General features: G+C 39.8%; 1 protein-coding gene across 4 annotated transcripts; it reads right to left on the reverse strand.

Moving 5' to 3' along the window:
- Positions 1-4,316: 4,316 nt before the first annotated feature.
- On the reverse strand, positions 4,317-16,513 carry mtmr8 (myotubularin related protein 8). 4 transcript variants are annotated; one of them, XM_035780642.2, is made up of 14 exons: positions 16,195-16,501; positions 15,598-15,720; positions 13,941-14,103; positions 13,663-13,820; positions 13,237-13,365; positions 12,019-12,153; positions 11,790-11,922; positions 11,499-11,608; positions 11,190-11,315; positions 11,004-11,053; positions 10,615-10,815; positions 10,363-10,491; positions 10,085-10,211; positions 4,317-9,994 (listed from the first exon to the last, which is right to left on the reverse strand). In XM_035780642.2, exons 1-14 carry the CDS (start codon positions 16,216-16,218, stop codon positions 9,785-9,787), a joined length of 1,818 nt encoding a protein of 605 aa, XP_035636535.1. In that variant the 5' UTR covers positions 16,219-16,501; the 3' UTR covers positions 4,317-9,784. The 4 variants fall into 4 exon arrangements, with proteins under 4 accessions (XP_035636535.1, XP_035636534.1, XP_035636536.1 ...); XM_035780641.2 differs by having other exon boundaries at positions 4,317-9,991; positions 11,790-12,153; positions 16,195-16,513; XM_035780643.2 differs by having other exon boundaries at positions 4,317-7,232; positions 11,790-12,153; positions 16,195-16,512.
- Positions 16,514-16,605: the final 92 nt, after the last annotated feature.

The raw sequence follows: 16,605 nt of genomic DNA on the forward strand, positions 1-16,605 counted from the left end.
TAACCCCCCTAATAAATATACATAAATACATTATTTTAAGTCAGAAAATTGAACAAACCTGAAAAGAGTTGCACATAGTCCATTTGGCCTCGCTACTCGTCTCATCTTTGTCCACTACAATATTAAAACCTGTCCGGAGGACATTCTCCTCGTTGGCTTCTTTTCACTATACTCGTTCATAAGCTATATGTTTTGTTGAGTTGCAATTGTGTGACACATAACAAGCTCACACAGTTCTCATGAGTCCTCATACATTAAATGAACAAAAGGACTGGTTCAGTCGGTAAATCAGTTTTAATTGAACATACCCGAGACCCGTGGCAATTATATCAGACCCAAATCCAAGACAAAAGTCAGAATTTAGGACCTGGACCTGCTCGGATCCCAGGTCAGATCTCAGAAATTTGGGTCTGGTGGACCCGTGAAGACCTCTACCACCATCTAACCCGTCACATATCAACACTATACCAAACAAAAACTATCCCTACCAGATCCTAGTCTAGGCCAACAGCCTGGGAGGATGGAACCAATTCTCTTAACACCCCTGTAGATCATCTGCACTAAAATCTTCCACACCCAAAAATGTATCTGCTGTTGCCACTACCGCATCTATTTTCTGGGATTTATGTTCCATCAGTGCAGTACAATTAATAACCATAGGATTTCTTGTGTTTCTAGCTATCTTACCCATCCTCTCTGGATGTCTCTATTCAGGCATTACTCACTCAGTTGAATCACACACCCTTGGGCTATCCTCTTGGAAATGTTAAGAACGTTGAAGCTCATCTACTGCGCTTCTATACAATTTAAAAACTCTAAAAAGCTATTTGGAGAAGAGTACATTGTTTGCTATGGCTTTATTCACCTCAGTTGATTTATACAGAATAAAAATATTAAAATGCAACAATTTCAAAGATTTTACTGAGTTACAGTTCACATAAGGAAATCAGTCAATCTAAATAAATTCATTAGGCCCTAATCTATGGATTTCACATGACTGGGAATACAGATATGCGTCTGTTGGTCATAGATACCTTAACAAAACAAAAAAAGTAGTGGAGTGGATCAGAAAACCAGTCAGTATCTGGTGTGACCACCATTTGCCTCATGCAGTGCAACACATTTATTTCGTATGGAGTTGATCAGGCTGTTGATTGTGGCCTTTTCAATGGCTGTGCAAAGTTGCTGTACATTGGTGTGTCGGTCCAGGGCACCCCAAACATGCTCAATGGGTGACAATTCTGGTGAGTATGCAGGCCATGGAAGAACTGGGAAATGCTCAGATTCCGGAAATTGTGTACAGATACTTGCGACATCAGGCAGTGCATTATAATGGAACTCTATTCCACATCAGGTAACTGAAGCAGTAGAATCAGATTTCAATTATTATTTTTTTTTTTAAATACACCTTTATGGAACAGCGGTGACTGAAGAGACACACACACACACACACACGGATTTTGTATTGTAGATATGTGGTAGTAGAGTAGTGGCCTGGGGGAACACTTAATGTGTTGTGAAAAGTGTTATGAAATGTAATGTCATGTCATACTTTTTATTGCATATAACTGCCTTAATGTTGCTGGACCCCAGGAAGAATAGCTGCTGCCATGGGGATCCTTAATAAATACAAATGTTTTGTACACTCAGTTTATTTTTCTCTGCAAGAAAACATTCTTGCATAGGCCTATATGTAACAGTATAGCTTTTGTCCATCCCCTCGCCCCGACACAGGCTCGAACCAGGGACCCTCTGCACACATAGACAACTGACACCCACAAAGCATCGTTACCCATTACTCCACAAAAGCTGCGGAGCAAGGGGGACAACTACTTCAAGATCCCAGAGCAAGTGATGTCACCGATTGAAACACTATTAGCGCGCACCACCGCTAACTAGCTAGCCATTTCATATGTTTACATAAACAATGTGTGAGCCATGTTTACATGTTGATTTCACACACATATTGCACTTTATTTTAGTGTTGTTGATGAGTAACTGTGTTTTCATTTAAGAAAATACTGTGTTGGTATTTCTGATTGTGCTCTTATCAGGTATTATGACTCATGATCATATATGGAATCAGGAATACCAACACTTCGTATTTTCTTAAATACACAAAAATTAACTACCATAAATGTTTGCATTTAATTTTCCACTGTTCCGAAACATGATCCCAAAACCGCAAAACGTACCGAACCATAGGTAGGGTGAACCGTTACACCCCTAGAAGTAGTAAGCAATTTTCAGGGACCACTTTTGGCTTGTGAGATTTACTTTCAGAACTACTGGCTAAATGTGTAAAAAAAAGTACAGGAGAATTCCTTTAAAGGGATGGAGGGACGAAAGAAACACAGAGATCACCCATTGCTGCACTGCTATCACACATTTTCCAACTCTAGGGACATAAGACTTTTAAGAACATCACAGAGAAGTTGTCACCCCAGGTGAGCCCGACCAACACCGCTGGCTCATGGACTATTTACTTCTACTCCTGTCTAGTATATAAGATAGCTACTGTACTAATTTTCACCACACTTTGTTTTCAATAGGCCTATTTGTAAATGGTGTAAACTGAGGGGATATGGGATACTTAAACTGGCTACACATTATCAACATGGCAAAAGCTCCATAGCATATTGATTATCCCTGGACAATATTGCATACTCGGCAGGAAACGTACAATTCCATTTAAAACTGGTATCTCAACTACAAACCATTTTAGTTGTAGGAATCAAACATTTACAGTGGCTTGCGAAAGTATTCACCCCCCTTGGCATTTATCTTATTTTGTTGCCTTACAACCTGGAATTAAAATGGATTTTGCGGGGTTTGTATCATTTGATTTACACAACATGCCTACCACTTTGAAGATTCAAAATACTTTTAATTGTGAAACAAACAAGACAAAAAAAGACAGAAAACTTGAGCATGCATAACTACTCACCCTCCCAAAGTCAATACTTTGTAGAGCCACCTTTAGCAGCAATTACAGCTGCAAGTCCCTTGGGGTATGTCTCTATAAGCTTGGTACATCTAGCCACTGGGATTTTTGCCTGTTCAAGGCAAAACTGCTCCAGCTCCTTCAAGTTGGATGGGTTCCGCTGGTGTACAGCAATCTTTAAGTCATACCACAGATTCTCAATTGGATTGAGGTCTGGGCTTTGACTAGGCCATTCCAAGACATTTCAAACCACTCGAGTGTTGCTTTAGCAGTATGCTTAGGGTCATTGTCCTGCTGGAAGGAGAACCTCCATCCCAGTCACAAATCTCTGGAAGACAAACAAGTTTCCCCTCAAGAATTTCCCTGTATTTAGCACCATCCATCATTCCCTCAATTCTGACTAGTTTCCCAGTCCCTGCCAATGAAAAACATCCCCACAGCATGCTGCCACCACCATGCTTCACTGTGGGGATGGTATTCTTGGGGTAATGAAAGGTGGTTCCTGATGGCCAAAAAGCTCAATTAAAGTCTCATCTGATCAGAGTGCTTTCTTCCATATGTGTGGGAAGTCTCTCACATGCTTTTTGGAGGACACCAAAAGTGTTTGCTTATTTCTTTCTTTAAGCAATGGCTTTTTTTCTGGCCACTCTTCCGTGAAGCCCAACTCTGTGGAGTGTATGGCTTAAAGTGGTCCTATGAACAGATAACCCGGAAAGAGCTGCAAAGCTCCACAGCGAAGATTGGGGTATGTTTGGTCTCTTTGTTGCCCCTCTGATTAATGCCCTCCTTGCCTGGTCCGTGAATTTTGGTGGGCTGCCCTTTGTGCTGCAGGTTTGTTGTGGTGCCATATTCTTTCCATTTTTTAATAATGAATTTAATGGTGCTCCGTGGGATGTTCAACATTTCGGGTAATTTTCTTTTATAAGCCAACCCTGATCTGTACTTCTCCACAACTTTATCCCTGACCTGTTTGGCGAGCTCCTTGGTCTTCATGGTGCCGCTTGCTTGGTGGTGCCCCTTGCTTAGAGGTGTTGCAGACTCTGGGGCCTTTCAGAACAGGGGTATATATATATATATACACACACTGAGATCACGTGACAGACCACGTGACACTTAATTGCACACAGGTGGACTTTAACAAATGATGCGACTTCTGACAGTAATTGGTTGCACCAAATCTTATTAAGGGGCTTCATAGCAAAGGGGATGAATACATATGCACACACCACTTTTTCATTTTTTTGAAACAAGTTATTTTTTTCATTTCGTTTCACCAATTTGGACTAATTTGTGTAACACCATTACATTAAATCCAAATAAAAATAACAGGTTGTAAATGCAACAAAATAGGAAAAACACCAAGGGGGATGAATACTTTTGCAAGTCACTATATTCTGATAATTTCCAAAAGGGTCAATGGAAAAGACAAAATGCCCATCATTAAGCAAAGGGATTCAATTAGGAGTCAAACACATGATTCTCTAGCTCAAAACAAATACCATCACACACACACACACATTTTGGGTATACATTTAAGAATATTCAGAAACTTAAATTGTACAAAAATTGTTCCCATCAGCGTGGTGTTCATTGCTCAACTTTTGATTGAAAATTGATTGCTCTTCCTGCACAGTGACATTGCAGTATATTAAATTCCCTTTACATTTAACATCCTACACATTTCCATTACATCAAATTATCTGCTTGCAAATTCCCTTTATACACTAGAATGAACTTCTCACATTCAAAGCCCCCTGAAATAATGGAAATGACCCTCTGGCTGGTGTATTTCTTTCTCGCTGCATCTCACAGGTTGCACTTGATTATGGAGAATGTAAACATAATGTAATTTGCTCCATGCTACAATGACACACAGTCCATTCAGATAAACTATATTGCCTTAAAAATGTGGTTTGGCAACTCAAACAAATAAAAGTGCAATCATTTTGTTGGAAATAAATTTGTTACAGTTGATCGCAAACTATGCATTATCACAACCTTGAAATCACAGATGAGAAAGAACACTTTATATTACTGGCCTCAACATTCTAGAAAAACCTGCAAAGAAATATAAAGAACACATTTGATCATTGCTTTTAAATTCACACATGCCTCATCTCTGGTACAGCCTCTTTTGTACTCTGACATGTTTGAAAAAGATCCATGCATTGCAATTTGTTCAGGCTGTGCTATTCTTTCTACATAAACAGTTTTGCATTTATTTGGTCCTTTTCTACAAAATGGCATTTCAAGAAAGTGACAAGAAAAGGCAGATATCAATTCATTAAAATGTTGTTGCAAATAACAAAGACACATGTAGAGCATATTCAGCATGTTTGCAGTACAATAAAAGGGCATTATAAAATGCATAAAAACAACAATTTTCAGTGAATCTCTCTCATTTAAACTGCAATATGTAACTTTTTGGGCGACCCAACCAAAGTCACATAGAAAAGTGAGTTACAGATCTGTCATTCTCATTAAAAGCAAGTGTAAGAAGTGGTATATCTGTTCTATGTGCACTACTTCTATGCTCCCCGTTCTTAAGTTTTGTTTGAGTCTTTCACTTTAGTTTTGGTACACTAGATTCAAACAGCTGAAAATACAATATAATTGGTTATGGAAAACATATTTTTGTAGCGGGATAGATGGTGAAATGATTCTCTACACAATGACTGCTCGTTTTGTGAAACTGATATAAGGTACAACTATTTGAATTTTAGCATATTGCACCTTTAACAATCATTACATTGCAAAATTAAACCAAACTTAGGTCTATACTTTTACAGCATATTCCCTTTGTTGGGGAGTATTTCAGTATCTTTGATTCATACAGAGCCTCAACATTTATTATGCCATAGAGTGGGTTTCTATGGGATACTAAATACAGTTGAAGTCAGAAGTATACATTCACTTAGGTTGGAGTCATTAAAACTAGTTTCCACAAATTTATTGCTAACAAACTATAGTTTTGGCAAGTCAGTTAGGAGATCTACTTTGTGCATGACACAAGTAATTTTTCCAACAATTGTTTACAGACTGATAATTTCACTTATAATTGACTGTATCACAATTCCAGTGGGTCAGAAGTTTACATGCACTAAGTTGACTGTGCCTTTAAACAGCTTGGAAACTTCAAACAAATGATGTCATGGCTTTAGAAGCTTCTGATAGGCTAATTGATCGAATTTGAGTCAATTGGAGGTGTACCTGTGGATGTATTTCAAGGCCTACCTTCAAACTCATCATGGGAGAATCAAAAGAAATCAACCAAGACCTCAGAAAAAGGAAGGAAGAAGACGCGTTCTGTCTCCTAGAGATTAATGTACTTTGGTGCGAAAAGTGAAAATCAATCCCAGAACAGCAAAGGACCTTGTGAAGATGCTGGAGGAAACAGGTACAAAAGTATCTATATCCATAGTAAAACAAGTCCTATATCGGCATAACCTGAAGGGGCGCTCAGCAAGGAAGAAGCCATTGCTCCAAAACCGCCATAAAAAAAGCCAAACTACGGATTGCAACTGCACATGGGAACAAAGATCATACTTTTTGGAGAAATGTCCTCTGGTCCGATGAAACAAAAATAGAACTGTTTGCACTTCACAAAATAGATCGCTTCATGAGGCAGGAAAATGATGGAGATATATTGAAGCAACATCTCAAGACATCAGTCAGGAAGTTAAAGCTTGGTCGCAAATGGGTCTTACAAATGGACAATGACCCCTAACATATTTTCAAAGTTGTGGCAAAATGGCTTAAGGACATAGTCAAGGTATTGGAGTGGTCATCACAAAGCCCTGACCTCAATCATATTGAACATTTGTGGGCAGAACTGAAAAAGCGTGTGCAAGCAAGGAGGATACCTAGTCATTCAAAGGTTTTTCTTTATTTGGAATATTTTCTACATTGTAGAACAATGGTGAAGACATAAATACTATGAAATAACACATCATGTAGGAATCATGTAGTAACCTAAAAGTGTTAAACAAATCTAAATATATTTTATATTTGAGATCCCTTTGCCTTGATGAAAGCTTTGCACACTCTTGGCATTCTCTCAACCAGCTTCACCTGGAATGCTTTTCCAACAGTCTTGAAGGAGTTCCCACATATGCTGAGTATTGTTGGCTGCTATTCCTTTACTCTGCGGTCCAACTCATCACAAAACATCTCAATTTGGTTAAGGTCAGGTGATTGTGGAGGCCAGGTCATCTGATTCAGCACTCCATCACTCTGCTTCTTTGTCAAATAGCCCTTACACAACCTGGAGGTGTGTTGGGTAATTGTCCTGTTGAAAAACAAATGATAGTGGGACTAAGGGCAAACAAGATGGGATGGTGTATCGCTGCAGAATGCTGTGATGTGCCTTGAATTCGAAAATAATTCACAGTGTCACCAGCAAAGCACCCCCACTTCTCCTCCTCCATGCTTCACGGTGGGAACCACACATGCAGAGATCATCCGTTCACCTACTCTGCGTCTCACAAAGACACGGCAGTTGGAACCAAAAATCTAAAATTTGGACTCATCAGACCAAAGGACAGATTTCCACCGGTCTAATATCCATTGCTCGTGTTTCTTGGCCCAAGCAAGTCTCTTCTTATTATTGGTGTCCTTTAGTAGTGGTTTCTTTGCAGCAATTTGACCATGAAGGCTTGATTCAAGCAGTCTCCTCTGAACAGTTGATGTAGAGATGTGTCTGTTAAGTGAACTCTGAAGCATTTATTTGGGCTGCAATCTGAGGTGTAGTTAAATCTAATGAAGGTAACTCTGGGTCTTCCTTTCCTGTGGCGGTCCTACTCATGAGAGCCAGTTACATCACAGCACTTGGTTTTTGCAACTGCACTTGAAGAAACTGCATTGACTGACCTTCATGCCTTAAAATTATGGACTAATTTCTCTTTGTTTGTTTGAGCTGTTCTTGGCATAATATGGACTTGGTATTTTACCAAATAGGGCTATCTTCTGTATACCAACCCTACGTTCTCAGAACACAACTGATCGGCTCAAACGCATTAAGGAAAGAAATTCCACAAATTAACTTTTAACAAGGCTAATTGTTAGGTTAATTGAAATCCATTCCAAGTGACTACCTCATGAAGCTGGTTGAGAGAATGCCAAGACCATGCAAAGCTGTCAAGGCAAAGGGTAGCTACTTTGAGGAATCTCAAATATTTATTTGACCTTTATTTAACTAGACAAGTCAGTTAAGAACAAATTCTTATTTTCAATGACGACCCAGGAATAGAGGATTAACTGCCTTAAACAGGGGCAGAACGACAGATTTGTACTTTGTCAGCTCGGGGATTTGATTTTGCAACCTTTCGGTTACTAGTCCAATGCTCTAACCACTAGGCTACCTGCCCACCCATATAAAAATATACTTTGATTTATTTAACACTATTGGTTACTACCTGATTCCATATGTGTTATTAGTTTGTCTTCACTATTATTCTACAAAGTAGAAAAAATATAAGAAAAACCCTTGAATGAGTAGGTGTGTCCAAACTTTTGACTGGTACTTATATATATATATAATATATATATGGCATTCCAAATGTATTCAGACCCCTTGACTTTCTCCACATTTTGTTACATTACAGTCTTATTCTAAAATTATTTTTTATTCCCCCTAATCTACACTAAATATGACAAAGCAAAAAAAAACAGGATTCTAGATATTTTTGCAAATGAATAAAAAATAAAGATGAATATTTACATAAGTATTCAGCTATGAGACTCGAAATTGAGCTCAGGTGCATCCTGTTTTCATTGATCATCCTTGAGATGTTTCTACAACTTGGAGACCACCTGTGGTAAATTCAATTGACTGAAAATGATTTGCAAAGGAACACACCTGTCTATATAAAAAGGTCCCATAGTTGACGGGGCATTTCAGAGCAAAGACCAAGCCATGAGGTTGAAAGATTTGTCCGCAGACCTCCGAGACAGAATTGTGTCGAGGCACAGATCTGGGGGAAGGTACAAAATAAAAATCTGCTGCATTGAAGGGCCTCCATCATTCTTAAACGGAAGAAGTTTGGAACCACCAAAAATCTTCCTAGAGCTCGCCGCCCGGCCAAACCAATCAGGCCTTTACAGTAGAGTGGCCAGACGGAAGCCACTCCTCAGTAAAAGGCACATGACAGGCCGCTTGGAGTTTGCCAAAAGGCACCTAAAGGAATCTCAGAACATGAGAAACAAGATACTCTGGTCTGATGAAACCAAGCATAGAGCCAAGACAATGCAGGAGTGGCTTCGGGACAAGTCTCTGAATGCCCTTGAGTGGCCCTGCTAGAGCCCGGACTTGAACCTGATTGAACATCTCTAGAGAGCCCTGAAAATAGTTGTGCAGCGACGCTCCCCATCCAACCTGACAGAGCCTGAGAGGATCTGCAGAGAATAATGGGAGAAACTCCCCGAATACAGGTGTACCAAGCGTGTAGCTCGAGGCTGTTGAAGCACCTTTGGCAGCGATTTCAAAGTACTGAGTAAACACAACATAACATAGTAATACAGTTGTAAAAATTGTTAATAAGGCTGTAACGTAACAAACTGTGGAATAAGTCAAGCGGTCTGAATACTTTCCAAAGACACTGTATTTATCCCCCAAAAAAGGTTGTAAAATAAATTGTTGAATAAATGTTCAACTTCTATGGCTGCTAAAGAATTGGATCAGAATTTGTTTCATCAATAAGGCTGTAATTTGCTCAGTCAACTAACAGATTGGATAATCAGACCACAAGCTTAACTGCTTCAGTGGTTATTTCAGAGGAACTTTGTCCCTCCTCTGACATATTTGATCTCCATGGAAACAACTGTGCCCTTTGTGGCAGTAACTCAATTTTCTATAGCTACTGGTTCCATCTTCTCGCTCCCTGCAGTAGGTACCAACTCTATTTCAGCCTCCTCCACTGCAGCGCCATTCATGAGTGGTTTAGCATTTTCGGCTGTGTGGCTAACCGATACAGGAGACAAAGAGGTTTGTTCAGGTGGCGTGCCTGTTGGACTGCCCTGATCTGCCAGAACACCATCCATGACTGCCAACTGCTACAGAGGAATGAAAATATTGGAGAAATGTATTCAAGCCACCCAAGAAAGCTTTTACATGTGCCATTAGAAAAATCTATATCCACTTACTATCTGGAGATCTGTCATTTTCTTCTCACCCTCTGCCTTTTTCTGTGTTATGGTTAACAGGTGATCCAGAATGGACTGCTTTGGCTGCATGCCCTTGTCAAAATGATTATACATGCCACACCAAAACCTGTCAAATAAATAATGCAATTGGTATTCTATCAAATTAAACACAAATTCAAATGTTTGAAAAAAATACTCTGTACAGATATTGCTCATGTACATTGACAATATATTTATTTGCTCATAGTGGAAAACTCAGGAAACCAATGAGAACTTACTTGAAATTCAACGGCAATGTGCTTGGCCTCAGAACCTCCCTCCCTAATGAGCATTTGTGCAGAGGATTTCTGTACTGATGGCGGTTCTCCCAGAGAAATGGCCAAACTGAGAAGGTCCTCTCATAAAGTCTGAAGATCAAAAGGATAAATTGTTCACGAACAGATTAAAACCTCCAAATCGGAAATGACTACTACAGAAAAGGAAATCAGATGTCTGCATAGGCACTGCAGTTTATTTCAGGGACTCCTCACCGCATCTCCTCTCGCTCTCTTTGGCAGTTGCCAATGAAATTTCCAAACTGGCAGGAGTAAACATGGTTGTGGATTTCCAAAAGGTACTTCTCGTTGTACTCAAAGCCACAGGGGTACTGCTCCATGAGATTCCAAAGACATTCAATGAACTGGGTGAATACAGGAGACACCTCCTTGGGATCCCCATCCACATGCCCACACCTGCAACTCAATATTATATCTGTTATCTTCTTATGTCCTATGTACACCATGAAAATCTTATGTTAAGACTTATCTGGGTTTTAGCTTGTCCGATAGTTCAGTTGTTTTCGTCTCAAAGTTGTGTAATTTAGCAGACACCAACATGGTTAGATGATTGGCCTTGTTCCAAATATATTAGATGTTAATACCTTTGTGTGAATTTATGCCCCATAGATATCCATTCTTTTTCTATCAAAACCTAAAATAAGAAATAAACAGAATGGGATTTTAAATAAATAGTGTTAAAATCATTATATTTTGTTGACAATAACTGTGTTGTCCAGCACACAAATACTCAGTGTCAAGATAATGTAAGCAAACCACTCTGTTCTCACCATGAGTCCCTTGATGGTACGATAGAAGGGGTCCAAGAGGATGCTTGCCAAAGAACACACCTGAGCTGTGCGATCCCAGCCATCTGAGCAGTGTACAAGCACACTAGCCTTATCCTCAGCCACAGCCTTAGCAGAGACAAAGGATAGCTCAGAACCACATCATACACGCTAGTTTACAAAACTAGATGGATACAAAGCAAAACAAATATTTGTTTTCATACATTTCTAAGGTTATAGGTACTAAATAAGAATGTGTTGCTGTGTTTATATTGAACTAAGAAGATCGCTACATGGCAGGATGTCTATTACCTTAGCCAGAAATACTCCAGCATCCATCACAGCCTTGATGTGACGCAGCCAACCAGAATTCTCCAGTCCCGTCAAGTAGTCACTCATTGTTGGAGACTTCATAGCACACACTGAAAACAGAAGATGACAACTAAGCACCTTATAAACTTGACTTTGTCGAGCATGAACTTTGCCTGGTCTTTAGTCCTTGCTGCAAAATGACTTTTCACTTTAGTAAATGATTAATAAGTATAACCCATTACATCCAATGATTATGGTTCCTCGTTTTAATGTGAGAGCAATGACAGTAACCTTCCAGAAGCTTCTGCAGACTGTTCCTCATGACATGGATATTCTCAATGCCCACAAACTGAAAGCAGATGTTTGAGTAGTTGTCCTCATTCTCGTATCCCTTCCCTGCTGCTCTATTGGCCATTGCATTCAACTGTGGAAAAAAAGCAGGATGGTTTGGATTAGGATGGGGCAATTGAAACATACGGGGGAAATTAGCAATATAATTATCTGAAAGTGTATTTATTACCTTAGGCCTGGTATCCACCACATACATGAAGGTGCTTTTGGGATTAGCCCGGCTGATTGCCTGTAGCATCTCCTCATCTTCTACACACCGAGCACTTAACCCGGACAGGGGCTGGCTACAGCGGCAAATGGCAGCCTGGTAGATGAGGGGGAAACCAAAACAGCTTCACCATGAAGTGCATTTGGAATGCCATTGTAATCATTAACCCTCCTGCTGTGTTCCGGTTGAACTGGACCGATTTACAAGTTCTCTCTGAAAAATGTAGTTAATTTAATCTGATTGTCATAAAGTGCCATGACTTTGTCCACACAGGGCATTTGAACACACAAAATACATTTTGATAATTTTCATGACATTTTGTGTGTTTTATTTAACTTTTGTACACCTGTGGTATTCCCGATCAAAAATGACCAGTCTTTAGAAATGAATGGGTGAGACTACAACTAATGTATAAAATTGAGTTCAGGCACATGCCCATTCATCAGATGGACACACTTCCTCTCCCAGACCCCCACATGCATGTGTGTTTGAGCACACACATACAAACACCTCACTCCCCTTCTTGGCTTCCATGGCAACCCCCATGGCAACCCCCACGGGAACCTTTCTCCAATATAATCTTCCCCCAAACGAGAACCACACCTGTTGGCATTCTCACAAACAATTGCAACATTGTCGCAATAATATATACAACTTTTCTCGCAGCTCTGGTACATAAAGCTTTTTTGAGACCTTGCTTACGATTCATTCTGTGGCAGCACAATGACCAAATGATATACTGTATGTGAGGCTCTTGACCATATATTTTATCATGACACTGGTGAGGAGAGTCCTCACCAGTGCACAATATGTTTCATCTGAGTATTTGTAGTCAAAATAATCCGTACATTATGCTTTTATTTTTTTTTTTTTACTCAAAAACTAGTTGTATGAGCTCAGGTCAATGAGGCCTACAGGCCATAAATAGCAAATAGAAGTTCAAAACGTGTAATGTTCACAAGAACTTAAGTTGATAAAAAGATTTAACAACATTAGGTGATAATATATGTATTATTATTGATTTATAATCAGCTATAATGGGAAGGTCATTTTGGACCAGGAACACAGAATTAATTAACATTAAACGAACACAACAGGAGGGTTAACAGATACAGTAAGTATAGCATGCGCAGAGATGAGACTGAACCTTGCATTAAATAAGGGAGAGTCTGAACTTACATTACTTTCCTTGTGGTAGTAGGAGAGAGTAGGAATGCGCCCCCTGCTCCTGAATTTGGCACTCCCAAAGACTGTGCCCTTGCTTGCGGTTTTAGGAATGCCCAGTTCTGAGTGATATGTGCTGCAAAGCTAAGCAATCCAGAGGGAACAGAACAACGTGTGCATGCATTAGTTGCAAATGCCTTTGCATTTACATTTAAGTCATTTAGCAGACGCTCTTATCCAGAGCGACTTACAAATTGGTGCATTCACCTTATGACATCCAGTGGAACAGCCACTTTACAATAGTGCATCTAAATCTTTAGATCTTTTTGCTTGATGAGAAGCTAATGCAAAACTAAAGAATTGCATGGGGGAGACAGCATTTGTTTGACAAAAAAGCTAATTCAATAAAGAGTCTGAAAGGCATATGATTGCTTAATTTACCTCATAGTTCTTGTTGAGGTCTGTCATTTCCCAAAACTCATTGGGCAATCCCATTCTTTTGAAATCCATGGCTGAGTCAATAAAGCCCCAACCATTTCTTCTCTCATCTTCATCTTGTTTTGGGTTGTAAAGAAAAGCATACAACTCTTCCACTTTCCCTATGAAAAAAATGTCCAATGTTACTGTATGGACGAATTGTACAAATATTCACAGTGGATCATAATTTTGTTTTTCCCCGAAAGGGAGGAGGGTTGATCTGGAATGCTACTGTTAAGTACCTGGTTGGGAGAGTCTGACCAGGGACTGATGAACATTTTGGCAGTCCCTCTCACTGGAAATGACAAAGTGAGCCACATGGAAATTCTTGCAGGAAATGTGAAGTGGGCATCCCATGGCTGTAAGAGGGAGTTTCTCTACTGTGGCTATGAGATGGTGTAACATCTGGTGAAGATGAGAGTTAAACCAAAAACTATTAATCTTGAGTCCTGGATTTTAAGTTCCCTACCACTTCAATATTGGCAGAAACCCAGATAGGTGTAGGCCTAATATTTGTGGCACCACCCCTGCTACCAAGGGGCATATACAGTGGGGGAAAAAAGTATTTAGTCAGCCACCAATTGTGCAAGTTCTCCCACTTAAAAAGATGAGAGAGTCCTGTAATTTTCATCATAGGTACACTTCAACTATGACAGACAAAATGAGAAAAGAAAAAATCCAGAAAATCACATTGTAGGATTTTGAATGAATTTATTTGCGAATTATGGTGTAAAATAAGTATTTGATCACCTACAAACAAGCAAGATTTCTGGCTCTCACAGACCTTCTTTAAGAGGCTCCTCTGTCCTCCACTCGTTACCTGTATTAATGGCACCTGTTTGAACTTGTTATCAGGATAAAAGACACCTGTCCACAACCTCAAACAGTCACACTCCAAACTCCACTATGGCCAAGACCAAAGAGCTGTCAAAGGACACCAGAAACAAAATTGTAGACCTGCACCAGGCTGGGAAGACTGAATATGCAATAGGTAAGCAGCTTGGTTTGAAGAAATCAACTGTGGGAGCAATTATTAGGAAATGGAAGACATACAAGACCACTGATAATCTCCCTTGATCTGGGGCTCCACGCAAGGTCTCACCCAGTGGGGTCAAAATGGTTCACAAGAACGGTGAGCAAAAATCCCAGAACCACACGGGGGGACCTAGTGAATGACCTGCAGAGCGCTGGGACCAAAATAACAAAGCCTACCATCAGCAAGGGCATTGAAGATGAAACGTGGCTGGGTCTTTCAGCATGACAATGATCCCAAACACACCCCCCGTAAAAAGCATTTCAATGTCCTGGCGTGGCCTAGCCAGTCTCCAGTTCTCAACCCCATAGAAAATCTTTGTATGGAGTTGAAAGTCTGTGTTGCCCAGCAACAGTCCCTGCTCTGCATCACTGCTCTAGAGGAGATCTACATGGAGGAGTGGGCCAAAATACCAGCAACAGTGTGTGAAAACCTTGTGAAGACTTACAGAAAATGTTTGACCTTTTGTCATTGCCAACAAAGGGTATATAACAAAGTATTGAGAAACGTTTGTTATTGACCAAATATTTATTTTCCACCATAATTTGCAAATAAATTCATTAAAAATCCTACAATGTGATTTTCTGGATTTTTTTCTTCTTCTCATTTTGTCTGTCATAGTTCAAGTGTACCTATGATAAATTACAGGCCTCTCTCATCTTTTTAAGTGGGAGAACTTGCACAATACAGTACTTCACTGTAGTTGCTTACACACCAACTTAGTCTACATCCTATCCAGTGCCTTCATATATGTGAACAGTGAAGGTGTACATAGTATGGGAAAGGGCCATGGGTTGCTTTCATACCAGGCAATTACACCCCTTTGGCGCTCAACCCTTGTCATGCTCTCTGAGCAAGTGTCATACCCAGGTTTCCTTGCGAGTGTTACAGGAGGTCTCCACAAAGATTAGATGGGTTGCTGTTAGATAGAGAGTGCCAATGGCTGGCTTCTTTGCAGTGTATCGATCCAACAATTTCACTTCTTCCACCTGTATTTCAAATAAAAACGACATTAGGACAGATTGAGTCACCACATGCCATTCTCTGAATAATAAATATCAACAGGTGAATGAATGGCTGAGAAATCATTTCCAAGCACTCTTACTAAAACCAACACCAGGAAATCCTGGAGACCTAGAGGTTCCAACACAGGTGTGCTGACATGCAGGAATGTAACTTTAGTTAGCTAGCTAGCGTATTATTTGCTGTTGCTTGTTGTGACGGTCAGTCTCATGACAACTATAGTTGCTAGCTAGCTAACAATCAAACATTACTAATTTAACAGTGTTATGTAGCTAAATCAGAGAGCTGGCAGATTATTCAGTTTTAAAACTATCCTATGAAACGTAACAGGCTAGATAACGAAGTCAGGTAATGTTGGCGTAGTTGCTAGCTAACTAACGTTAGTTATTGCCAGTTAGCATCACTGGCTAACGTTAGCTAGTTAGCTAGTGGCCACCTACCTTTGGCGTTAAAATGTGCTCCATCGTCCAATGCCAAGAAATGGGTGCTGGTCTAAACAAGATTCATTTTTTAAAAACGACTTTTTTTTTATTTTCGGTTGCTATTTCCTGAAGAAACTTTGCACATTCTGTAATTTTGCCTTCCTACCTAGCGCAAACCAGCCTAGCAATAAAATGTTGGTGCGTTCAAGGTCGCCTAATTTGTAAGGAACTTCCTCTATATTTGGAACTTTTAGCAGTTTCATGTTTCAAGCGAAATGTTACAAAGCTAGTCAAATTTGACAGTGTAGCAGTTTTCAAATTCATGTAGCCATGTGTCATTTGTGCTACAGTAGGAACATTTGCACAGGAAAGAAATGCCTACAGGACACATGCATGACTTAGTAGTGTGCCTTTGTACAGCATGTGTAT

Source organism: Oncorhynchus keta, chromosome 11 (genome assembly GCF_023373465.1).
Source record: "Oncorhynchus keta strain PuntledgeMale-10-30-2019 chromosome 11, Oket_V2, whole genome shotgun sequence".
Taxonomy (NCBI): domain Eukaryota; kingdom Metazoa; phylum Chordata; class Actinopteri; order Salmoniformes; family Salmonidae; genus Oncorhynchus; species Oncorhynchus keta.

What these genes read in the sequence shown, in the direction of transcription:
- mtmr8 (XM_035780640.2), bottom strand. Translation starts at nt 16,218, where the DNA reads ATGGAGCACATTTTAACGCCAAAG. An exon ending in ACACTCGCAAGGAAACCTGG is followed by an intron (nt 14,104 to 15,597) that starts GTATGACACTTG and finishes CATCTTCACCAG; the next exon opens with ATGTTACACCATCTCATAGC. An exon ending in ACATTGCCGTTGAATTTCAA is followed by an intron (nt 10,212 to 10,362) that starts GTAAGTTCTCAT and finishes TTTATTTGACAG; the next exon opens with GTTTTGGTGTGGCATGTATA.